Source organism: Bidens hawaiensis, unplaced genomic scaffold (assembly GCF_021521415.1).
Source record: "Bidens hawaiensis isolate Kalapana, Puna unplaced genomic scaffold, B.hawaiensis_p1.1 tig00007248_1, whole genome shotgun sequence".
Lineage (NCBI taxonomy): Eukaryota > Viridiplantae > Streptophyta > Magnoliopsida > Asterales > Asteraceae > Bidens > Bidens hawaiensis.
This window is the reverse complement of record NW_027491500.1, coordinates 579,139-604,846: the sequence shown is the minus strand read 5'-3', so window position 1 is coordinate 604,846 and position 25,708 is coordinate 579,139. Positions and strand designations below refer to the sequence as shown.

The 25,708-nt window shown below is 34.2% G+C and overlaps 1 protein-coding gene and 1 pseudogene across 2 annotated transcripts; one reads left to right on the top strand and one right to left on the bottom strand.

Moving 5' to 3' along the window:
- The first annotated feature begins 9,278 nt into the window (after nt 1-9,278).
- Nucleotides 9,279-11,038, top strand: LOC143634838 (pentatricopeptide repeat-containing protein At1g62350-like; annotated as a pseudogene). The gene is made up of 2 exons (XR_013153937.1): nt 9,279-9,656; nt 10,610-11,038. The product of XR_013153937.1 is annotated as a pentatricopeptide repeat-containing protein At1g62350-like (transcript).
- Nucleotides 11,039-11,690: 652 nt separating this feature from the next.
- LOC143634837 (alpha,alpha-trehalose-phosphate synthase [UDP-forming] 5-like) lies at nt 11,691-14,497 on the bottom strand. Its single transcript, XM_077102817.1, has 3 exons — nt 12,470-14,497; nt 12,116-12,389; nt 11,691-12,033 (listed from the first exon to the last, which is right to left on the bottom strand). Exons 1-3 carry the CDS (start codon nt 14,446-14,448, stop codon nt 11,710-11,712), a joined length of 2,577 nt encoding a protein of 858 aa, XP_076958932.1. The 5' UTR covers nt 14,449-14,497; the 3' UTR covers nt 11,691-11,709.
- Nucleotides 14,498-25,708: the final 11,211 nt, after the last annotated feature.

The following is a 25,708-nucleotide window of genomic DNA, read 5'->3' as shown; positions in this document are numbered from 1 at the left end:
TTGGGTGTGGAGGAAAGTGTTTTCAATCTTCTCGAGCCATTGGAGCATCACGGTGGCTCCTTCAAGACCTGTGAACTTCGGAGGGTTACCCGCGTTAAAGGACTTAATGTTATAACTGGAGGTATTGTTTTGGCTCAAGGCTTGGGCTATCGCGGCGGCCATTTCTTGGGAACGTTGCTGTCTACGCATGCGCGAGGTTTCTCTTCTCTGAAATCGGCGAGATAGCGGAGGCATTCTATAAAAGTTTTAATTTTAGTTAATATCTTGGTTTTAGCGCAAAGTTTTAATCTTATAAAGCTTGGTTTCACGGAGTCAGTTACTGTTAAAAGTTAAAGTAAAATAAATGACCCTAAATGCAAACTTAATAAAGGTAACAAACTCGAATCAAGAATCGACAATTCATGTATCACCATGACCTTCCGAATTCCCAACTTAAAATATACGAGCAAACGAGTATTGGAGATTGACGATTCATGTATCACCATGACTTTTCAATCTTCAATATAAAACATACAAGAAAATGAGTATTGGAGGTTGACAATTCATGTATCACCATGACTTTTCAAGTCTCCAACCTCAGAACATAATCGTAAATGGAAATTGAAAATCAACTATTCATGTATCACCATGACTTTTCGGATTTTCAAATCCAACAAACGAATATGTAAGAAAAATCAATAAAAATCGAAATTCAGCAAAAATCGAAATATCGCGGAATAAAACATAAAATCATATACTGCGCAAGCGCGAGCATATTCATAAATAACGAGTAATTAACAATAAGCGCGCAAACATGAGATTTCTCTCATGCGCGAGAAGGGACTCTTAGGTATTCTAGGCCGTTACGTCTAACCACCTATCCTAAAGTCAACGAGCTCTGATACCAATCTGTAACACCCCGACCAAAGGCGGATTATACATCGGGGCGCCACATATTGTTTCATTACTCGTGACACTATTGGGTGTCAATATTTAATAAATATATTCATTCACGCATGCGCAACGTATACATAAGATATAAATAATCCAACATAAATCAATATATTATAAATCAAAATATTCGAACAGCAATAATTTGTCTTGATACATTTTAATCTAGGTCCAAAAGTAAAAAACGTCCTATGTGTCCACAAGCTCCAAAACAGCTACTGCAAACCTGAACATGTGTTAAAATAAACGTCAAACACTTGCGTGTTGGTGAGAAATCAAGTTTAATACAATACATAGATAACAATAAATCTGCGCGCAACACGTGTATGTCTGGTGTTTAACAAGGGTGCAATCAGATTGTGATCAAGCCTAGATAGATCATAGCTCATAGTTCATAGTTCAATCCGTGCTCCCAATTGAGCACAAAAACGAGAAAACATCTGTGCAAGTGTAAAACAAGAAAACCGTAAACGATAGGTCTCCCGTGTTCATCTAATGGATCCATGAAAACTTCGGAATAGGCCGAACAAAGCGGTTAATGATACACACATACAAATAAACAGCCAAGTAAACGTCCTCAACACATGGGATACTGCGCGACTAAAGTTCATAAACAAGTTTAAGACTCTAAGTTTGTATGAACACATGAACATCCCAAAACATTAAAAATAAAAAGGGATTAGGTACGAGATTACTCACTTGATAAACGGTGCGGTGTAAGATAAAGCAAGAACCAACTTTAAACAAGCACCAGTTAACCTATAATTAAAGATTATTGTTTTAATGATTTGTTTTAAGTCTTGATTATAAGTTAGCACAATTAATAAGTAAATTATTATATAATATATATATATTACCGGAAGAGCAGGACAGAACAGGGAGGAAGACGGAGGCGGAGAGGGAGGCGGCAGAGAGAGAGCAAGGAGAACAGGAGAGATTAAGTGTTTTGTGTGCGTAGTGTTAGGAAAAATAATACTATTATTTATAGAGAAACCCTAGGGAACACAATCCCTAGAAAAAGGGGAAAAGATCTCAAAAAGCAAAAGATTCCAAAAGCAAAAGATATCAAAAGATATGGCAGCAAGGAAAAAGAGAAAAAGGCTGACAGGGAACAGTAAAAAGGCATGGGCGGTTCAGAAAAAGGTACTGGTCAAGCATGGCAAAAGCAGATCTCAAAAGATTATGTCAGTCACTTTATCTGCCAACCAATGGGGTTGGTGCGCATGCTGCGCCGAAAGCAACTTTTCAGACATAAAGCAGATTAGGTCAACAGCTCAAAAGATAAGACATCACAAAAGCAAACGGCTAGATTAAACAGAAGAAAACTCAAAGGGTTTAGCGCGAGAAGGCTGGAGCGCGAAGGCAAAAGTGCGCGAGCGCGAAGGCAGACAGAACCAACCTTAACGCGTCGCGGGAAGAATCACATTTCTTAGCGCGCCGCGGGAGGAACTAAAATTCCTAGCGCGCCGCGGGGAGAACTATAATTCTTCGCGCGTCGAGGGATGAACTACGATTCTTAGCGCGCTGCGAGAAGAACTACAAATCCTTAGCGCGTCGCGGGAATAACTACCGTTCTTAGCGCGCTGCGAGAAGAATTACAAATCCTAAGCGCGCTGCGAGAAGAGTTCGTCTCGCGAATCGCTGAAACAGGTGGTCTTCACGCAGGATTCCTTGGAGTGGAGCTGCGCAGACAACCTTAGGCGGGAAGGAACAAAGGACAAGCAAAGAGTTAGAAGAAAAAGAGGGAAACAAGGCGTAAGGGCGGGACGGCGACAAGAGGGAAAAGAAGGCGGAAAGAGAGAAGGAGAGGGACGGGACGGCGGAAAGAAAGAGAGAGAAAGAGGCGGGAAGGAAAATACATTATTATTATTAAAAGTAAAATATAAGTATAAATAAATATTAAATCATAAAAGGAGATCGGGTCAGAGAAACGGGTACCTGGGTCGGGTCGGATCAAGGCAGATGTCACAGGTTTGTCAAATGATCTTTTAAAGGTCAAGATGTCTGATCATAACATCCATACTAATTGAGTTGGAATCTTTTTTTCAATGTTTTAAAAACCGGTACGTGCCGGTCGGTTGAACCGGTTATACCGGATTTTCATAAGGCAACTGGTAGTTAGAGTCCGGTATTGGGTAACACGATAAATGACAATTCGTTAATCAACCAATTTATATCATGCAGATCCGATGTTGGTTTATTTACATATATGTAATTGACTAATTTCGTATACAAAGTACAAACTTTTTGTCTGACTCGATCATTATTTATGTGTGATATTTGGTTCAAGTGTGATATTTATTAATGTATTTTTAGGTTATTTTTGAATTAAAATAGTATTTATATTGATTTATAAGGCATAAGATAAATTATTTAACTCGGTTAAATCTCCCAGTACATTCCGGTTCAGTCGATTACATCATTTTTTAACTAAACGAGTAACATACTGATTTTTAAACCATTGCTTATTTTGCTTTCATTTCCACATGTCATAATTTACATGAATTTCACATGCCAAATTTAATAAATTCTTACCTTTATTTCTTAAAGTGACGTAAATTTGAAGACTTTTTACCCATTTTCTAATACAAGTGGGACCCACTTTACACTTGGGTCGTTACATTCAATTAAATTTCCACATCAATTCATGACAACATGTTCTATCTATGGCAAATTTACATGCATACATATCCTCAAATCTATTTTCAAACCTCATCTCTCTCTATTTCATTCTCATGGAACATGCATTACACTCCCCTACATCACGCTGACGGGTTAGGCGGACCAACAACACCGCCAGAAACACCACCCGCCTATCTATGGCAGTGGGTGACTGGGTGGTGCTTCTGGCATAATAAAGACTTTTAACGGTCGTGTTTTTAAAAAATAACTTTTCTACGTTCAATAAATGTGTATCTTTAACTCTCATATTTTTACGCACTACTTCATTATCTGGTTGTAAATATCGTGATTAAAATGGTGATGATTAGAAGATGGATTTGTAGTTATCATCGAACTTTAGTGGAACATATTTGCACAACTCAAATATATATATATATTTAATTATTTTTTAATTTTACGTCTATGATTTTCAATTTGAAGTGATGTGTTTTTTTTTTTTATTTTAGTGTTATGTAATTTTTTTTAATAAGAAAATATTGTTTGTATTAAAATTAAAATGGTTGAAAATGATATGTGGTAATTAAAAAGTTTGAAAAATGTAATGAAAGGTAAAGAAGTGTGGTGATGTAATAGTAAGATGTATAAAAATAAATAAAAGATAAGTATCACATTTTATGTTGGACACTTGTCTCTCTTTCTCTCTCATAAGGTGTGGATTTGGTTGAATAAAGTCTGGCTATTCGAGATAAACCAATGGTAAAATGTGATCTTATGCATATGCCACTCACATACAGTGTTGGGTAGCCAAGCCTATCATTCTCTGTTTTAGACTTTCAGAAAAAACCCGTAACCCAAAGACCCATTATAGTAAAACATAAATAGAATTGAATTTAAACTTGATACCTTACTACTGACACCTCAAATATTCAGTTTCTCTTGTTCCAGATAAACCAAAGTTGGTTGGCTCTAAAACGGTGTAGATACCAACAAACCAAGATAAAAAAGTTTTAATTAGGTTTAACCCATTTAAAAAAGTTTTGGTTTCACCCATTAAAAAAAGGTTTTTGTTTCACTAGCCATTATTTTAACGTACAAATTTTTACTGCTGGTTATAATATAGTTTTCTTTAGTTTTGGTTTCATCACTTATTATATACAATGTAGCCATAAACATTTGGAATGAGTATGTGGCTAGTAGGTACCGGTGCCAAAAATGTAACAAGTTTACATTTACAACTTTTATTAGATAAGTTTAATAATATTGTTAAATATTTTTTATACTTTATACATGCCACTGGTTTTAAACATGTTCTCTTGTGTCACTTTCTTTCCACATGAATATTTGACATGTGCACTCTTTTATAGATACTATATTTGACACAATTTTATTCTCTTATAAATGTGGGATACATTCATACATAAAGAGATTTTTTTGACTTCTTTAAAGTTTACGCCTTTATAATATTCACTAGCTCGGATAACAAGTTGACAACCTATAAATATATTAAATGCAATCTATAAAAAAATTACAGTTGAACAATATGTTAGCTATAAATTATTTAGATCGGTGACAAAACTAAATGAAAAATGTTGTTAATTATGTTAAAAGTTATTAAACAAATACTCAAGTTAAAAAAATTTAAAAATGGTTAATGCTTAATCTCTATATCATTTACAAATAATTTAAATACAATATTTTGTTTATTTATTTATTTAGTTTTTTGAACAGCTAAATGTTACACCCTACGAAGAATATTTTGTTCATTTCAAATAACAAGTCTCAGTAATAATTTGTTTTTTTCACAACAAACATATAGAAAAGTGGCACAAGTATTTTTTTTCCAACCCGAATATTTTTTTTCACAGTTAAATGTTACATCCTACATAGAATATATATTTTTTTCATTCTAGTTTATTTATTTATAAAGGAGTCAGTTTGCATTTTGATATGCCCCTAAACCTAAATATATTCTCTTTTGACGAATAAGTACTATATTAAACAGTACAAAGAATATTTATTAATGACTTTATTATGTAGAGTTACGCTTTAGAAAGGCACCAAATGTGATTCACTATAATACTTGCCAGAAGGGGAAAAAAAACATATCAAATACCTTAATTGGGTAAAACTCTATAGTTTATTCATGTGCTTATTAAATGCATATTTAAAAAATAGAAACCAGTGATCTTTATAACTTATTGATATTAAATTAGTGGATTTCCATGTGAGTTGTGTTGAGACTTTGGTGGTAATCAGTTCGGTTTGGTTTGTCATGGTATATGTTACATATGTACGCATGTACGGTACATGCATTTGATATAGCAGAATAGCAAATGAAATAGAATGTCCAAAATATAATGTCGTGATATGCTCAAAAGATATAGATACGTTTTCTACATCGATAAAAATCCATAAAAATAAATATCGGTACTGATTTCAATAAATTCAACACCAGTGGTAAAGCAAAAGAAAATGAAAAAAATAACTATATTTGACCCGTTCAATTTTTAATATTATTTTTATCAAAATGTAAATCAAATAAGCACATCACAACGATATATTTGGTGGTGACCGGTGGTGGTCAAAGGTAGTGGTGGTCGTTGGTGTTGGTGCCGGTGATGATAGTCGATGGTGGTGGTGGTGGTGACAGTGGCTAGTGTTGGTGGCGGTGGTGATGAAAAAAAAAACAAACACACAAGAACACATGAAAGATTTTGAAGTGTTATTTATGTAAAAGAATAATTAGCCAATCAAATACATTTTATTATTATTTACAATGGTGCATTATATTCCATTTATTATTTATAATTCATGTATACCAAACACAAACACTACGTACATAAATATCAAAGTTATTAATTAGCTATAAAGATACTCTCAAACCACTATTAATTTATTATATATGAAAGTCAACTTATTTTATATTTGAACGTAAAGAAGAATATGCCACAAATAAGAAAAAAGAAACAAGCAGTTCAAGATAAGAACATTTATATGACTTGATTCACCTGATGGAAAAGATATGTGAAAATTTGATTTTTGAAAGTTTTTAGGATATTTATATAATTAATGTTGCACATTAATCAGAATAATGTGACAAATACATAAAGATCGATAATTGAAAAGATATCAATGATTCCAATAAACTTTGGCAATTGCATTGCATAAATAGTTAACATAGTCTTTCATTTAATATAAACAACCATGATTCTACGTTAACAAGGTAATAATAATTACAACTCACATTCTATCAGAAAACCAGAAAACTCATATTACATTTTACATTTGCATATCTTGAATATCATTAAGCATGAAATTATTTTGTTAAATTCCATTAATTAGGATTGTGACATATTACTCACTAATTTAGTGGTGCACAAATCGGGCTGTTAAACTGCTACAATTGTTAGTGTTTTGCAATTGTAGCAACTTGCAAAACACGGCAATATTATGAAAATATTATGCGACTTACAGAAACTGCAGAAATAAGATGCTTTTATCCCGGAGAGAAAGAAAGAAATATGTATAATTTTAGTAAAGTTTTTATAAAAATAATTATACCTCCTCAAAAATGAGGGTTAAGTACGCTAAAAGAAAGGGAATTCATATATCCCGAAACAACTGACAGGCAAACTTATAAATATAACTATTGGGATTATATCCATGGATTCGAGAAATGTAAAGGGGTATATATATATATGATTATAATTATATAAAAATAATTGATAAATGGTAAACGAGCTGAGCTCGAGCTTGAGAATTTACTCACGGGCCGAGGTCGAGCTTTGAAAATAGCACTCGAAACAAGCCAAACTCGAGCTCGAGCTCTGTGTAAGATAAACGAGCCGAGCTCAAGTCTACCCTAACCACATAATATTGTTAGAAGTTCGAATGTTATGATAGTGGCAAACTGGGCCTAGCCCATTAACTGAAAATGACCCAATAGTTTCATCCCAAACGAGCCTCACCGGCCTGCAAGGCTGCAATTGAACCTTCTAATCGCCGGTGCTCAGCCTCCTTAATCGCCTAACCGTAGCAGGTCAGTCAGTACATCAAATTCTCATTATTCATTTATCACCGTTATTTTGTGACAACTAGTTTTCGGGTTTCTTAGGTCGGCTTCCTTGGGTTTGAAAACTTTAATTTAGAACCGAAACCCGACCCTAATCTCTCACGGGTTATTCGGGTTTTGAGTATTTCAACTAGAAAACTAAAAATAATAAATATTTGACCGGGTATTGAGAACAATTGAACACTATGCAGCAATGTTAGTTTTCATAACCGGATCGGACAGCAAAATGGGCGGGCAATCGGTTCAACCGGTCTAGTTTTCCGGTCGGACCGATCAAACCGGACTGGCCAGTGGACCGAATCCCGGTTCGGTCCGGTGTCAACAACATTGCTATGCAGTCCATATCGGTTGTCGGTCCTCATGTGAAATATCGGTTAGAATATCGGTACCAATAATATCAGTGTTAAAAGTCTTAATTTTCATCTTTAAGTGTTTTAGTTAGTATTGTGTGTCTTAATATGTTGCTACTTGCTACAATTGTTAGTGTTTTGCAAGTTGCAAAAGGCTAATTTGTTAACAGTAGGAGAGAATACTGAATTGCTAGTGTTAAACTGCTATATTAGGGATGTTCACTAGCCGAGCCGAACCGAACGAAGGCTTGCTTGTTGCTTGGCTCATTTACAATCGAACCGAACCGAACGGCTGAAATTCAAACCGAGCGAAAATGAATCGAGCATTTTTCGATCGAGCATCGAGCGATTTTCGAGCATTATTTATTTCTTTTTCACTTTAAAAATTTAGATAAGAAATAAGTTTGAAGGTTGTAAATGATATATTTTATAAACAAATTAGTAGTTTATATATAAACGTGTCATAGGTTGTAATTTTTTATGATAAATATATTTGAACTGAGATATGATGAACATGTAAACAAACTTCTGGTATTCTGAAAACTTGAAGCGAACAAATAAAACTATAAAATTGATGGAATTGGGAAAATTTGAAGTGTTTATAAATTTGTATATTATATTTATGTGTCTTGTCTATATATTTATATATTTGTTCATATATAATTATATAAAAAATAAATTAAAAATATTCGAGCCGAACCGAGTAAACCTTTGCTCGTTGTTTGGCTTGTTTACAAACCAAACCGAGCAGAGCGGCTCGTTTACAATCGAGTGAAAAACCAAGCGAGCATTTTCGAGCAATTTCCGAGCGAGCAGCGAGCGATTTGGACGACTTTATTACACACACACACACACATATATATAAATCCTGCATGATATTAAAGTTACCGATATCCCAACGCGATAACTGATATCTGATATTTTCAGCATTAACTGCTTAATATGAACAAATACCGATTGAACAAAACCTGTGGGATCGGATGAACTTGAAATCGATCGGACACAAAACCTGTGGAAGAGAAATTGAAATTGTAAAATTCGTAGAATTAAAATAAGTGTTTAGAATTTAGAAGTATAAAAGCCATAGAACTTGAAACGATGGAATGCCAATTGAAGAGTCGAATGAATCTGTGATGGAATATTAAACGAATGAACGTGCACTATTAGGGTATAAAACGCAGCATGGTTTTTTTTTTGGGGGGTTTTTCTGGTTGACCCGAAACAAATAGTTTTGGCAGTGAATGACACTTTTGAATAATTCGACCAGAGCTCGTTATACTTGACCCGCCCGGCCCGTTTAACCATAATTTGTGATTAACGAATGACACTTAGCAGGTGTTAATCTCTAACAGGGGTGTAATAATCAGTATGTTCAACTACACTCGAACCATTCTTCTGCGAAGAGCTTCAAGGTCAACGGGCTGGTCAAACCTGAGAACCGTATCAGATTCTGTTTATTATAATCACACGAGCTTGGGCTCAACCTCATTGTCAATATGGAGGAGAAAAAAAGAAATGGGAAAAGAAGGCTTGATTATAGCCAAAGAACTCAAGAGACTTGAATCGAGCCGGCTCGACTTGACCGTTACATCAAGTCACATGTCTCACGCCTTCTCAAGTCCGACCTTGTTTCCGCTCTTTTTGAATTTCAAAGACAAGACCTTGTCTTTCTATCCATGAAGGTGTGCATATGCTTCTTTATTTACTTTTCAATTATGGTTGATTGAATCCATTAGGGGTATGCGTTGGTCGGTTTTGGGCTCATACTGAACCAAAAGCTGAAAATTCAGTTCTTTTGACTTTTCGAAAATGGTTATGTGTGGATTTTTTGGTTTTACCATTTGGGCTTGAATATTTTTTATTGAAAAGAAGAGGCCCAAAATAATTAATTTCGGCCTGATTTTTTTGTTAACTAATGATTAATTGATTTTTAAGCATTTGTACCTAAAATTTTTTGGCCACCATTTACTAATTTCTCATACACCACTTAAAATCATTTTTTTTTTTCAGTTACTTTGGTTCGATCTTTTTTTATTATTATTTTTGTTTTTCAGTTTTCGAAACAGGTCTGGTTTTGGTTTTTTCAGTTTTATCATTTCCGCTTGAAAATTTTGGGCAAAGAAAATGGCCCAAAATAATTAATTTGCGTTTGTTTTTTTTTTTTGTTAATTAATTACACATTTATACCTAAAATACTTAGGCTATACCATTTACTAATTTCTCATAAACCACTTAAAATCGCTTTTTTATTTACAGTTATCTCTGCTCGGTTTTTTTTTTTAAGAACAGGTCTGGTTTTGGGTTTTTCCGTTTTATCATTTCGGCTTGAAAATTTTGAGCAAAGAAAATGACCCAAAATAATTAATTTGCGCCTTTTTTTGTTAATTAATTTTTACACGTGTGGACCTAAAATTTTTGGCCCACACCCTTTTACAGTTTCTTATAAATTACTTCAACTCAGATTTTTTGTTTTTCTCGTTTCGGTTTTTCGGTTTTTGGCAAAATAAAAACCGAACCGAAAATTTGGGATTTTAATAATCGGAAGTCTGAGCTGTCGGTTTTTAATTTAGTTTTGGCTATTTCGGTTCGGTTTCACTTAAATTTGGTTTAAAAAATGTTGAATTTGATTGTGCAGTTATATGAGGTGGTGCGGAAAGAGATATGGTACCGACCAGACATGTTCTTTTACCGGGACATGCTTATGATGCTCGCAAGAAATAAAAAGGTGGACGAGGTTAAACGAGTATGCCAAGATTTAAAGAACGAAGAGGTGCATTTTGATCAGCATACATTTGGTGACATTATTAGGTGTTTTCTGGATAGCGGGTTGCCATCAGAAGCAATGGCTATATATGATGAAATGAGACGGGCTCCTGACCCGCCACTGTCATTGCCTTATCGGGTCATCATGAAGGGGCTTTTACCGTATCCGCAACTAAGGGAAAAGGTTAAACAAGATTTCTTGGAAGTTTTTCCTGACATGATTATTTATGATCCGCCTGAAGACTTGTTTGAAGACGATTATTCGTCTAGCAGCGAGTGCAATAACTGAAATAGAGGTTGTGACTTGTGAATTGCAACCCGAGGCAAAGATGAAGCCCAAATACAAATGGGCCACCCTCTGGCCCACTCGGAATGAGCCCATTATCAGTCAGTTTCAGTAAAGTTATACGAGTTTTAGTTACAGCTTGCGTAACATATTATGTGGGCCCATATATACACTTTCACCATATCTTACTGGCCATATAGGGTCACACGGTCGGTATGATTTGGCGAAAATGTATATAACACGTATGACGTTTTAATGGTTTATGGATAGTATGTCATTGGTGTTTTGTATTGGTTTATTTTAGCTTACAATATATATTAGTGAAAGTATATATCAAGGCCAAATATACATAACAATGGATACAACTTAGTATGCAGTAAAATTTTTATATCAAAATGCAGTCATTAAATCCAAATAAAACTCTAATATATTCATTATTAAAAAGTCAACCACCTTAGAGTCAATGTAATTATATGTCATCTAATACAAGACCTCATAAGTTTGACTTGAAGCATCAAAAGTCAACTTATTTACTAACAAGGTCCAACCCACCAACTGCATGCTCTATAACACCAATTTCACTTAACATACACGTTCTAAACATTAAACATAAGAACTCGGAGAAGACGATAACTATTCACAAGCAGCGACGAACACGTTCACAATGTCGGTCCCGTAAACGCCCCCTATTCGATGACAACTTTCTGAAAACCACTCGATATGTTCTTTAATGAATGCAGCTCAGAAGCAGCCGAAAGAGCCTGCAACATTCTCAGTATCTCGGTTGTGTCTTCAAGAAAGTATTTAGCTTTACTCGGTTTTGTGCCAACTGTGCAAGCAAACACTTCAGCCACCGGGGAAAGCGTGGGCCCCGCCATTGCGCATGTGATTGCTTCAAACATGTCCTCGTCCGACTTATCATCCCTGATGCAAAGTACAAAATCCGGCACCATATTTTTTTGTTTCATTATCGTCAAAAGCCGATCCACAACAAGTCCCTTGTTTATCCCCTGTTCAAAAAAGAAACAATAGGCGTTTCGGGTCAAAATAGATAGTTACAGGTCAAACAAAGAGGGAAAAGAGTATGCTAACTTGTGTTGTAACTTCAACTTTGTTTTGACCGCTTTTGACGGTAACGGGCTCATTAGCAAGAACACTTTCTAAATGGTCCAAAAGCTCCTTAGCTTGACACGAACCAAAGTCCGGGTCCGCATACTGATAATTCCAAACGAGCCCACCTTCTTTAGTCTCGATGGCTGACCCGTCTGTTGTTTCGGTATATAACTTCATCACGGGCTCTGCAATCTGTTTCCAGTAAAAATCTAACACCGCAACACACGTTTCCCATTCTGCATCCTTATTTTCTCTACCCAAAAACAAACAATTTGTTAAAAACAGAGTGTAAATCCGCACTCTAGATATGACAAAACGGGCCAATATTTGTACCTTAAAAAGTAACCATGCTCAGCTGCAACACCCAAATCTTTACACAGTGAAAACCATTTGGTCAATGTGGCCCGATCCTTCCCGCTAACTACAAAAACCACATTATCCGGGTCCCGACACAAACTATTCACTACTTTTATAACTTCAGAACTCGGGCCGGTGCTGTTTGAAGTATTCAGTGTCAAAGTACCATCATAATCCACCAAAACCGCACGTTTTTTAGTCCGTTTGTAAGCCGAAACTATACGTTCGATCGAAAGCTTCTGGAAGTTCGGATCCAATGCAACAACCCGGAACCCTAACCCGAATCCGACGCCCCAACATCTTTTTCTCACGTGATCCCGACATGATCTTTCGAGATCTTGCCAAAAGCTGCGGGCCCAATACCCGACATCATGAGTGCTAACATATCTGTAATGTTTTTCATGCCTCATTTGTTTTTCAGTTTCTGAAAAAACTAATGCAGAATCCATAGCTTCCGCTACTGCCTCAATATTCCACGGGTTGACCCGGATGGCCCCGCTTAGAGACGGTGAGCAGCCAATGAATTCCGAGACAACTAACATACTCTTTTTCGGAAATGACGGAATTACCCCTAGAGTTTCATCAAGCTTAGCATTTCCTTGTCTACATATAACGTATTCATACGGTATTAAATTCATCCCGTCTCGCACAGCAGTAACAAGACAACACTCGGAAACCACATAATAAGCGATCCTCTCGTAAAACTGAAGCGGGTTATCGATCAAGATAACGGGCTCATAACCGGGCCCACCAAAGTTTCGGTTAATTCTTTCTTTAGTGGTATGACTCTCTGACTGTACCTCGAGTACGTCCCGACCCCGACCACGAGCCGGGTTCGCAATCTGAACCAAAACCACCTTACCCCGTTTTTCCGGATGCTGAGTCAGCAAATTCTCATAAGCTAAAAGCTTCAAACTTATTCCTTTGAAAATGTTCATGTCATCAACACCGAGTAACACGGTTTGACCTCGAAATTGACTTCTTAACTCTGCAACTTTCAACTTGGTTTTGGGTAAATCGAGAACTTTGCGAAGCTGATTTAAATGAATCCCGACCGGTAAAATCTTGATGCTGACGGTACGACCATAGTATTCGAGCCCGATATAGCCTCGTATAGACTGATAAGATAAACCGAGCATCCGACTACAACAAGAAAGAAAATGTCTTGCATAGTCAAAAGTATGGAACCCGATAAGATCAGAATTCAAAAGGGCCCGTAAAAGATCATCTCTAACGGGCAGTGTTCGGTATATCTCCGAGGACGGAAACGGGCTGTGAAGGAAAAACCCGAGTTTGACCCGATTAAATCTTTTTCTTAAAAAGGTTGGTAAAACCATCAAATGGTAATCATGTATCCACACAAAGTCTTCATCTGGACTAATCACTTCCATAACTTTATCAGCAAATATTTTGTTGACCGAGACGTATGCTTGCCAAAGAGACCGGTCAAACCGGCCACCGAGATCTGGTGACAACGGAAGCATGTAATGAAACACGGGCCATAAGTGTTGTTTACAAAACCCGTGATAGAATTTGGTGAAAAGCTCAGGAGGGATAAACGCGGGCACGCATTTAAAGTTTTCAAGCAAGGTTTGTGCCACGTCATCCTGCTCTTTCGGGTCGATTTCTTCTCTAAGACAACCGATATAAGTGATTTCCACATCGCTCCCGAGCCCGTCTCGGAGTTGTAAAAGAAGGGAATCTTCATCCCAACTGAAGTCCCAACTCCCATCGGGTTGTTTGTTGACCCGAAGTGGGAGTTGGTTGGCAACAATGATCATCCGTTCTTGGTAAACGGATGACGGGGTGTCGGTGCTAAAACCTTCATCGTCTAGTTCTGATAATATCCCTGGCACGGTTGCTACACGGGATAGCTTTTTCCCGGTCCGAATAAAGCCCGATGATGGTACACCGGATGCAAGTTCAAATAGATTAGTGTAAGATCTCGACATCATTATCGATACTAAGTTCACAAAGTTTCGTCTTTTTTGAGCTAAATTCTACAAAAAAAAAAAAAAAAAGCACATGAATGATCAAATTTATAGATGCCTAATGTGTATAAAGATATCAAGAAACTGAAGATCAACAATCACTATACAAGCAAAAAAAAAAATCCCAGTTTGTCATTACTAAAATTTAATAATTTAGCATCAAGAAAGACTCTTTAATGAAAATATCAAATTCCCAGAAGCTAAAAATGTTTTAAAGAACATAAAAATAAAAATCTTTCTGGGTCCATTTAGGAAACCCTTAATCAAGATTTATTTTTTTGACCAGAATAAATGACTTTTTTCCAAGAACATGCATTTTAATACTGAAAAATGATCAAACCATTTCTAGGCATCTAGCAATCTGTTTAATCAAGAACCTTGAAATCAATATTAATATTTATGACCAAAAAAAAAATAACATTATTCCAAGAAAAAACATTTTAATACTGAAAAAAGATCAAATTACTTCTGGCAATGTGTTTAATCAAGAGCCTTAAAAATCAATATTAATATTTATGACAAAAAAAATAGCATTTTCCCAAGAAAAAACATTTTAATACTGAAAAAAGATCAAATTACTTCTAGCAATCTGTTTAAGCAAGAACACTAAAAATCAAGACTAATACTTTTTACCAGAAAAACAACTTTTTTTTCCAAGAGCAAACATTTTAACACTGAAAAAAGATCAAATTACTTCTGGCAATCTGTTTAAGCAAGAACCCTTAATATCAAGATTAATATTTATGACCAGAAAAATAACTTTTTTTTTCAAGAACACACATTTTAATACTGAAAAAAAAAATCAAATTACTTCTAGCAGTCTGTTAAAGCAAGAACCCTAAAAACCAAGATTATTATTTTACACCAGAAAAATAACTTTTTTTTGTCCAATAACAGACATTTTGACACTGAAAAAAAAGATGAAATTAGTTCTAGCAGTCTGTTAAAGCAAGAGCCATAAAAAGATAAAAAAACAAGCATATGAACAAACATGTGATATGCAAAACTGATAAAAGTGACAAATCTTGAAGAAAAATCAAATCTTTTTCACAAAAGATTAGAAGAAATCTGGAAAGTTGCTCACAGTCCTGCCATTTTCAGTGATGAAGTAAAGATTCCAAATGTGAAGCTTGAAAATGAAACACAACCCACAAAGTAAAATTAAAAATTATGCAAAAAGTTTATTAATTTAATGGTAGTGTGATGAAATAAGAGAAAAAATTTACCTTAGATTATTATTTGATTAAAGTATAAAATATCAAGATTCCACCTTTAATAATAAAAAGATCTTTAAAGATTCCTCACATGAACACACTGCTTACATCCACCGATGGTTTAACCAATTACTCAAGAAAAGAATTCTGGGCCCATTTTTTCAAGGCTCATAATGCTAAATACAGGATAAAGTACAAGTTTTTATGCATAAGGTACATGTCAATTATGCTAATGTTGTGTCATTTATGATGTGGAAAGTGAAGATGCTGATGCTGGAAGTGAAAGCCCAGCACTCACTCACACAGGTGATAGGTGTTTGATATCATAGTGTTTGATATCTAGATGTGCTTAAAAATGTTATTAACTTGTTTATTAGTACAAGCTATGTTGTTATGATAAATTGAAATTGAAAACATAGCTTTTAAGTAGTATTTAACTTGTTAATTCTTTGTAAACTAGTTGTAAGGGTGTGTGTTAGTGACGGATAGTTAAGAAACATTATGTAGCGATGCAAAAAGTCAACGAACGTAAGTTATGATATTAAAAACTTGTGGGTTGTTTGTTTAATGTAATGAAACTTGAGGGCTACCGTATTAAAAGGTTACATGGTTGTGTATTAAAAAAGTTGTGGGGTTAGTTGTGTAACTTGATGAAAGTCAAGGGTTAGCATATGAAAAAAAATAACGGGATTGATTTTGTAACTTGTGAAAAAAAGCGATGGTGAACTACACCCGTCTACCATCGAAATTGATATGGTGTATATAACTTCCGCGGATGATATTTTACTTGATATACTTGTTTGTTATTTATCAGTGAAATTTAAAAGCAAGTTATGAAATAACTTTTTTATAAATGAGGAAACCTAATTTGAATAAAACTCTCCAATGACTTGGACCCTTGAATATGGATCATGGTATGTGAATCACTAATTTACCAAGAGCCAATCATAGCATAACACACTTAAATATGTCATTAACTTTTACTACTTTAGCATGCTCTACAAGTATACTACTTGTCACTTTATCAATGAACTTATTTGGAATTGTTGTAATTGTATAGTAAGTTATGGAATAATTCAATCTTATCTTTATAATCTGGTTCAAATATTCCCTTTATCAACTAGCATTTGTTAATTAACTACAACCTGGCTCGTTTACAAAATGAGCGAGCTGACATGTTACAACCGAATCGGTTCTAGCAAGCTATTTGTAAGCTTCTTTTTTCGAGCGAGCTATTTCTGTGTTTTTTTCAAAAAAACTTCAAGCTATTTGAACATGCCTAACTCCACATGATCATTACCAACGGTTTATTCTTTGTGAAAAGACATTTTATAATATAATGAAAAGAATTAAAACCTTTAATAACATATAAATCTTTATAAAATAAAGTCAATCAGCCTTTCTAGACCAAAACAAATTACACCACCCTATGATTAACATAATTAAACTAAGAGTAAAATAAAGTTCAAAAGAATATAATTACATACATTATGAAGGTTTAGCAAACACATGTTTGGTAAGAATTGGGCTGCTACAGTCTGCCTATGTAATGGGCTTCAAAAATAAGATGGGCTCAACGATTAAGAAATTGGAATATTGGTCATTACTATGTTTGAAATTTGAAGATGGGCCATTATTTGGGTTTAGGGTTATTACTATATTAGAGCATTCTCAAATCTCAATCGGTTCTCCGTCTTCAAATATAAAATTACATTAAAAATTATTATATTTCTTTTCTTGTTATTTTAATAATACTTTTTTATACTTATATCGTTACATTTTCTCTCTTGTTAACTCACGACCACTTTTAAAAAAATGTTACAAAATTATGAATAATGAACAGTGTTTCTCCAAATTTAGCTATTAAAGTAACATTTTCTCTTTCCTATGCTCACAACCCCTCCAACCACACCCTAAAAAATTGAGAACACGCCCACATAATATGGAGATCCCATTGTGAATGCTCTTATATAGAGGTGTACAAAAAAGCGGTCCGGAACTGGTTAATCGGAAACCAAACCGAACCAGACTTTCGGTTCGTATAGCGGCCCGAACCTTCACAATCAAACTGGTTATAAAACTTTTTTTTCCTAAAACCGGTCTAAACTAGTGCTAAACCAGTTATAAGCCGAACCGAATCGGTTTGGATCAGTTCAACTTGTTCTACGCTAAAACTGGTTTGTAAACCGAACCAATTTGGGTCAAACCGGTTCGGTTTAGGAAAAAATCTGTTTTGTACACCTCTACTCTTATATGATCAGTACTTGGGCTGGAATGTTTCTTACATTTGGGCTGATTAACACTAAAGCCCAAGGTAGTTGGCAGATAAATGATTTAATGAACTGTTAGATTGATATAATAGTGTCATAAATGTAATTTTCTTTTGTATTTTTTTTTGTTTTGAATAATGGTCACATTAATATTAATAACAAGTATAGAGAGAGTTGGTGGAACCTTAATAATTACTTAGGGTCTTTTCCAAGTATTATTAGGTTATTTTTCCTTTCTTTTCCTTGTAATTGTCATTTTAAATCTATAAAATGTTTACTGATCGAGTTTTCGCCCCTATACCAAAAAAAAGGGAAAACACTATAGAATAATAACCAACTTTCAAGTTGTTCCAATTAAGTCACTCACATTTTGTTTTGTCCCAATCAGGTCACTCAACTTTTAATTTGTCTCAATTAGGTCACTTAAATTTCAATTTGTGTTGTAAAACGAGATGGACAACTACTATATTATCATAAGTGATACATTTACTAATAAAAAATAAAAAAGTGTTGGTTTTAATGTCGTTTAAGTTGTTTATAAACATATAATATGAAGGTAAAAAAGATAGTATTAGAACATTTATTGAAAGTTGAGTGACCTAATTAAGCTAAATTTGAAAGTTAAGGGACCTAATTGAGACACATTGAAAGTTGACTGACCTAATTGAGACAAACTTAAAAGTTGAGTGATCTAATTGAGACAAAATAAAATATGAGTGACTTAATTAGAACAAACTTGAAACTTAGTTACTATTCTACAAAGTTTTCCCAAAAAAAAACACAAAAGTTTCACCGGGGTTCCGTCTCCAAGACCTTGGTCTCAGGACTCCTAATCATTTGCTCTAGTAATAAAAGTCAAGAATCGGACTCAAGATGACAAAGGGCATCCGGTCACGGTCACCCCTGATACGCTACCATACATAACCCGAGTATTTAACGTAAATTCCCTCACATTGTTATGATTTCTTATATCATAAATCACACATATTTTGTCTTTACTTTTCATAAAGTGAGAATACATCCACCAAGAGTAGTTGGAAAGTTGAGGTATAACGTATCAACGTTATAAAGTCAAATATAAAGACGTTGAGAGGGTCCAAGTACAAAAATAATGGTTCCCTATGCCTATATTCCTATGTCAAAGATTATTCTTTTTAACGTTGACTTTTTTGTATTTAGACTACCGCACTTTCTAAATTTGGAGAGCCCTGATGCCCTATTCTGGCTAGACTATGTTGTCTTAACTGGGTTCACGCTGGCTTCTGAGTATGGCTCGGGCGTTCGCCCGGGAAACCATACCCGCCGACTGCCACTTGACAATCGTTGTGCCACCACAAGAGCAGAACTCTCTGACGTAACATATGGTGGGACGAAAACCTGGGTGGACTCAGAATTCGAACTGAAGGCAACAGTTAGTACTTCACAAAAACAATTTATTTAAATAAGGGGTTGGATAATTTTTAGATTAAATTTGCATAAACAGCAATGAAATGTGAATAGACACTAGTACAGACCCCAATATTTAGAAGTGTTGAAAATAGTCAATGAGCTAGTGGTGAAGATGTAAGGGATAGATTTGGTGTTTTATGTGACCTCGGTTTGATTCATGCCCCCAACATTTACTTTCAGAGACACCAGGGTGATGATGAGTGACTATGCGAGTAGGCGGCTTTCACTAGTTGGATCCTTGAACTGAACGGGCTTTATCTCACCGCACTGTCGTGTCTTCGGGTGAGTGTTCACGGGCATTGGCTTTAGGTGAGGGGTTTTCCTGGATCGAAAGACGAGTGTATCACGATATGATAAATTTAGTCAGTAGCCCATTTTATGGATTCATTGGCTATTAAAAAAAAGAAGGCAGTGCAAATGGTTACTTGGAGCAGTTTTGGCCGCCTAAAAAATGGAGTTGTTTTCTAAAAATTACTTTTGGTCTGGAAAACGGTTTTAACACGTGCTTGAATCGACATTTCGAATCACAAACAATTATTTCAAACAATTATTTAAAAATAATTATATTAATTTTTAAAAATTTATTAATATACTTAGAAAAATACCACTCCTCTTTACCACATCCCCACTAAGTGAATGCGAATACGAAAATCTTATTTTAGTTGACACATACATAATACCTATTTTACATTTAGTAATCATAACACATAGTCTTATACATAATTTAAATGCTACAAAAACATACGTATTTCGAACATTTTAGGATGAGCAAGATGCTATACTTAAGTGTAATTTAAGAATATTGGTTGGTAATATATTGAAATTATGAGAATTTTTTCTCTAATTTTTACTTTGGAAATAATGAACATGATCTTCAAACATCTAGTGGTATCACACCTTGTTAAAGCATTAATAATGTAGGATGACCAAAATGCATTCACTTTTTTGTAGGTTCATGTTGTTATCCATGTGGCTATAAAGTGGGATAATACAAGTCTCCACATCCATGTGCTTCTTCTTATTGGGTGAAGAATCGTGTGCTTAACTTTATAATGTATGTTGTTTATCAGACAAAAAGAACACAATGGTTGATTATTTCTAGTTCATAATGTCGGTATTCTCCATCTATTAGGTCCGTCACATGTATCTGATCCGGTTAAACATGTTTGAATCTGTAGGATTCATTAATAATGTAATGGGCTTATGCATTTATAGGTTGCAATTAGAGTTTTATTATGTTTGGTAATACTTGTTGGTCAAGGTGGGTGACATTTATTAATATGTAGCCATGATTAGTGTTAAGCATATGACAGATTATTATAATAATACAAAGTGCATTATAAATTGTGTGTTCATTTGTGTTGTAATTATCAATTCGTTTTTAACATAAGTGATCTCTACCATTACCACATTGTTCTATTCACGAATAAACAATGTAATGACATCATTAAACAAGCTAATATGAAGATATATGAACAATCTAACACAACGATCATCAAATATATCTGTAGTATAATTTGTATAATGAAACTTTGAAGATAAGCTGAACAGAGTCTATTGGAAATTGAGTTTTCATAACTGATTCCTCAACATAATATAATTTAAAAACGAAGGCAAATGCATGTCACATTTCTGTAATCCTGAAAACATATTAACTATGGAAACTACCCTAGCATGCTGTCTAAGCCTAACACAATAACGAGCTAGAGCGCAGTGAGCAAGATAAGTTAAATGAATCTATATGAGATAGATAAAAGCGTTTGAACAAGGGAGAACGTGTGTGATGAAGGGGACACATGGAGAGTCATTTGACTATGATGCACTAAACTTATGTCGAGCTATTTCAAAAGTCAAATCAATGATGTCGAGATGGATCAAAGTGGTTAGTGAGATTTGGTATGTTTAAAGCTTTTCTTGACATACCTAAATACATAAAAATTGTTCATCTCGTCTCTAAAAAAGAATAAAAATATTACACATGTATTTATTTATTTATTCGACTCAATGTATATCATTTTCCATTTCTTTTAACTTATACATTGTCTCAATTATATGAAATGTATAGATCCTCTAGTTTAGAAAAGAAGGTATAGTTTGTCACATTCAGGGTTCTACTAGGGACACCACTTATATGCCCCGTATAGAACTATACAGGACGTATAGGAAGGTGTTTGGTGTCCATAAAAACCCCCCATATTTATTATGGTGGCATGCAATAGTTAATTGTGATTCCATGTGAAAGAATTGATTATGGGGATAGAGCAGAAATGGCACATGCTATGGTGATCATATTCAAGATGCCCCACAAACAAGAGAACATTTCTACTCTCTTTTTACTTTAAAGCTTCACAACAGCATAATCTTTGTTGTTTAATCATTGAAGTTGCTCGTGCCTATATTTCTAGCAATTTATAGAAAATATAGAGAAACCATATCCAATAAAATAAAAGCATATTGGTTTTTATTAATCTCAACTAATGAATTGGCTACTAACGGTCCCAGCCTTTAATGTATTTGTTCCTAATGGTCCGCAACTAACAACGTTGTTAGTTTCAGGTCGTCAGAAAAACGTTTCTGGCCGGAAAAGTCAAATTTGTTACCGGAAAACACCACCTTAACACCGCAACCACCATCAATTGACTCACCGCCAACCAACTAACACCACTTGAGCACCATCAACCGATTCCGACGATAGTTCTAGTGTTTCCGGAGACCTCAATAACTGGGGCTTTTACTAGAAAAAGGTTCCTAAATGTCCGATACAAAGTTACCAAGATGTTTGGGACGAAAATGTTGAGTTTTCGGGAAAGAAATTGAGTTTTCCGGCAAAAACGTTTTTCGGCGACCTAAAACTAACGACGTTAAGATTCTGTTTGTCACGGACCGTTATGAACAAATATGTTAAAGGTTGGGACCGCTAGCAACCAATTCGTTAATTGGGACCAGTAGTGACCAAAAAACAATAATTGGGATTAATAAAAACCAATATACCTAAAATAAATGAAATTAAGTATGCAAATAAATTAATGATATGCAAATTGGTTTTATGCATAATCTTACTTTCTTATTAAATAAAATAAAATTAGAATATAAAACCAAAAAAATATGTTATTTAACCGTTCTAAAGGTACATCTATTAAATTTAAAAAATGTAAGATAATGAATTCAATAGTTTTTAAACGGTTCTAAAGATACATCTATTGAATTCATCAAATACGTTATTTTGAGGATCGAGCCCTTACCCTTTGGGAAAGAGAGGTGTACTAGTACCGCCAAACCAAATCCCTTACGACAATGAACTCAAATACTATGTGTTACATCTTATGAAGCTTAACTACATGGTTACAACAGAAAAAACAACTTTAGTTTGCTAAGCATATATACAACTTTAATTAAGAAATAATAGTTAATTTTCTTTTAAAGTATCTATAAAATCAATTTTGACTATGAAATTTTGGATGCTCTACACGAGTTCAAAGAAACGAGCCCTTATATAGATTAATGATAATTGTGATAACAATAAACAAAACAAAGTTATTGTGACAATAAAAAAAATCGCCACACGTTGAATGATTGTTGAATCACTGATTCGCATCCCAATGGCCCAATCAATTTCGAATTGCCATTGTTGAGTGATTGCCCGATACATGCTAACGGGCATACATCGATTATACTTCAAGTTTGATACTGCAACCCAGGTGCCCGACTTTCTAACCTATCAATTACCATCCAATTTTCTAAAATCATATGTGGGCTTAAGTTACCTAAAATTTTAAAATCCCTATTGTGAATTGGACTTATACTTATAAAGTTAAATAAGAAATAAGTCTAAGCTTCAAATTTCAAACCGGATCGGATTATCAAACTATCAAAACTTAAAAACCAAATCATTTGGAACTCAAAATAGCAAACTTGTTTCACTTTAAACTTAATTCAATTTGTTTCAAATATATTTATTAGCCTTGTTAACAGGCCCAATGGAAAGTTGGAAACATGCTAGATTATTTTTTAGCGGCCAACAAATCTTCTAAATGGGCTACTGGCTAAATTAACTGTATCGGGATACACTCGTCTTTCGATATGGGAAAACCCTCACCTAAGGCCAACGTCCGCGAACACTCGCCGAAGGCACAGTGCGGCGAGATAAAACTCGTTCAGTTCAATGATTGAACTAGTGAATGCCACCTAATCGCCTAGTCTCTCATCATCACCCTGGTGCCTCTAAAACTAAATGTTGTGGGTAGGAATCAAACCCAAGTCGCATGGAACACAAAATTTCTTCCTTGCCACTCCACTAATGTTAGATATTCTGTTAAATGAAAATCCATGAAATTATAACAATCTTTCATTAAATTTTCCATTAGATGTTAACTAAAACAAAGTTCTAGTTTTAGGTACCATTTGTAAAAAATTACAAAAATAGGTATTATAAACTAGTCGTGACGAGTAGTTTAGACTACTTCCATTCATGACCCAACCCAACCCAACCCAACTTTTTATTAAAAAACTAATTTCTCTCTCCTCTAATTATACAACCCAACCAAACTCAATTTTTCACTCTTATTCACAACCAAACCTAAACCGTGTTTTATTAAATTAATAAATATGATTTATAGTTAATTTTATAAAAATATTAAAACCAAATTGTTTTATTTCATTATTATACCTTACATAAGTAATTAAATAAAATAAAAAATTATTAGTCCCGTTATCTTTTTATATTTTTTAAAGAAAATAATGAAATATTTCTTTGAAGATGAGCTTTGTAAAATAAAAAAAAGTTACAAACCAACTGGTCCGTTCAAAAGAAATATCAAACCAATTATTATAATTTAATATGTGAGAAATAATGACAATTTAGTTAAAAAAAGAATGAACAATGGGTTGATAATTCAATGTCTGGCAACCGAACAAGGGTCGTCCCGCCAACCAAGTCGGAGCATCATATAGAATTTTTAATTTTTTTTAATCCTTTAATACTCAACCGACCAACTAAAAAGATACCAATAGGAGTAGCCTTATAGAAACCAATCCGAACTTGCTATGTGTCCTTAAACTAGCAGTAACGAGCACGTTCAATAATCAATTACTCGTCACGACTAAATAAGTTTCATGCCTCGTAATCAACACACACGAGTAATTTATAAGTCCTTTAGTCACGACGAGTAGATTATAAGGTTAAACTAGTCGCGACGAGTAGATTATAAGGTTAAACTAGTCGTGACAAGTTGACTACTAATAAACTACTCGTGTAGTGAATGTAAACCGAGTAAACTAGTCGTCGTGACTAAAGGACTTTTAAATAATTTGTGGGCGTTGATTACAAGGCATGAAACTTATTTAGTAGTGATGAGTAATTGATTAGTGAACGTGCTTGTTACGGTTAGTTTAAGGACACGTGACAATTTTTTATTGGTTCTACAAACTACTTGTCACGACTAGTTTATAATACCTATTTCTGAAATTTTTTGAAATGATACCTAAAACTAGAAATTTGTTTTCATAAATGCTTATTTTGAAAATTTTCCCATGATAAAGAGCTTTAAACCACAACGATGCATTATGAAGAAAAGATTTGAAGCTTCATTGTCTACAAAACCCCATTAAAACTCCTTCATAATGAACAGTTATGAAGTAGAGATTTGAGCATTCCTAGCCCGTCCCCCATCCCCATCTCCATAATTACACTATATAACATCACATTTCTTTCTACAGTTTAGTTAAATAATATTTTTTTTATACTTTTATCATTACAGTTTTCTAGTTTTCTCTTTTCACCCTATAATTTACAAAAAATCACTACCTTTCTCTTAAATTTATAAAAAATCACTACATTTTCTCTCTTCACTCTATAATTTACACTCATAACCATTCACAACTCCACTCTATAATTTACAAATTCTCCTCATAAAATTACTGGGGATGGTTAAGAATGCTCTAGTCATAACTCAAAAGGTAAAAGTGGAAAATCTTATTAATTATGGGTTCTGTTAAATATACCAAAAATATACCAAAGTCAAAGACTTTTAAGAAAATTTACTTTCTGTCAGACTGAAAACCAACAGTTGTCAGCATTAAGCCAACAGTTGTCAGCATTTATTAGTAAACCTAGAAAACAATGAAAATTTAAATCTTTACATAACCCAAAATACAGTTGAAAATTTATACACAAAACAAAAAGTACAGTTGAAAATTTATGAACAGATTCAATATTATTTAACAATAACAATAACAAAATTCTTAGGATTAAACTAAACTAATATTCCGATTTCTTACCATGGCAGATAACGA

Bases quoted from the DNA above. Each gene is read 5' to 3' on its own strand.
- LOC143634837 (XM_077102817.1), bottom strand. From the start codon at position 14,448: ATGATGTCGAGATCTTACACTAATCTATTTGAACTTGCATCCGGTGTA. The intron at 12,390-12,469 runs GTACAAATATTG...GTTTTTGGGTAG, and splicing joins GAGCATGGTTACTTTTTAAG to AGAAAATAAGGATGCAGAAT. The intron at 12,034-12,115 runs GTTAGCATACTC...TTTTTTGAACAG, and splicing joins AAGTTGAAGTTACAACACAA to GGGATAAACAAGGGACTTGT.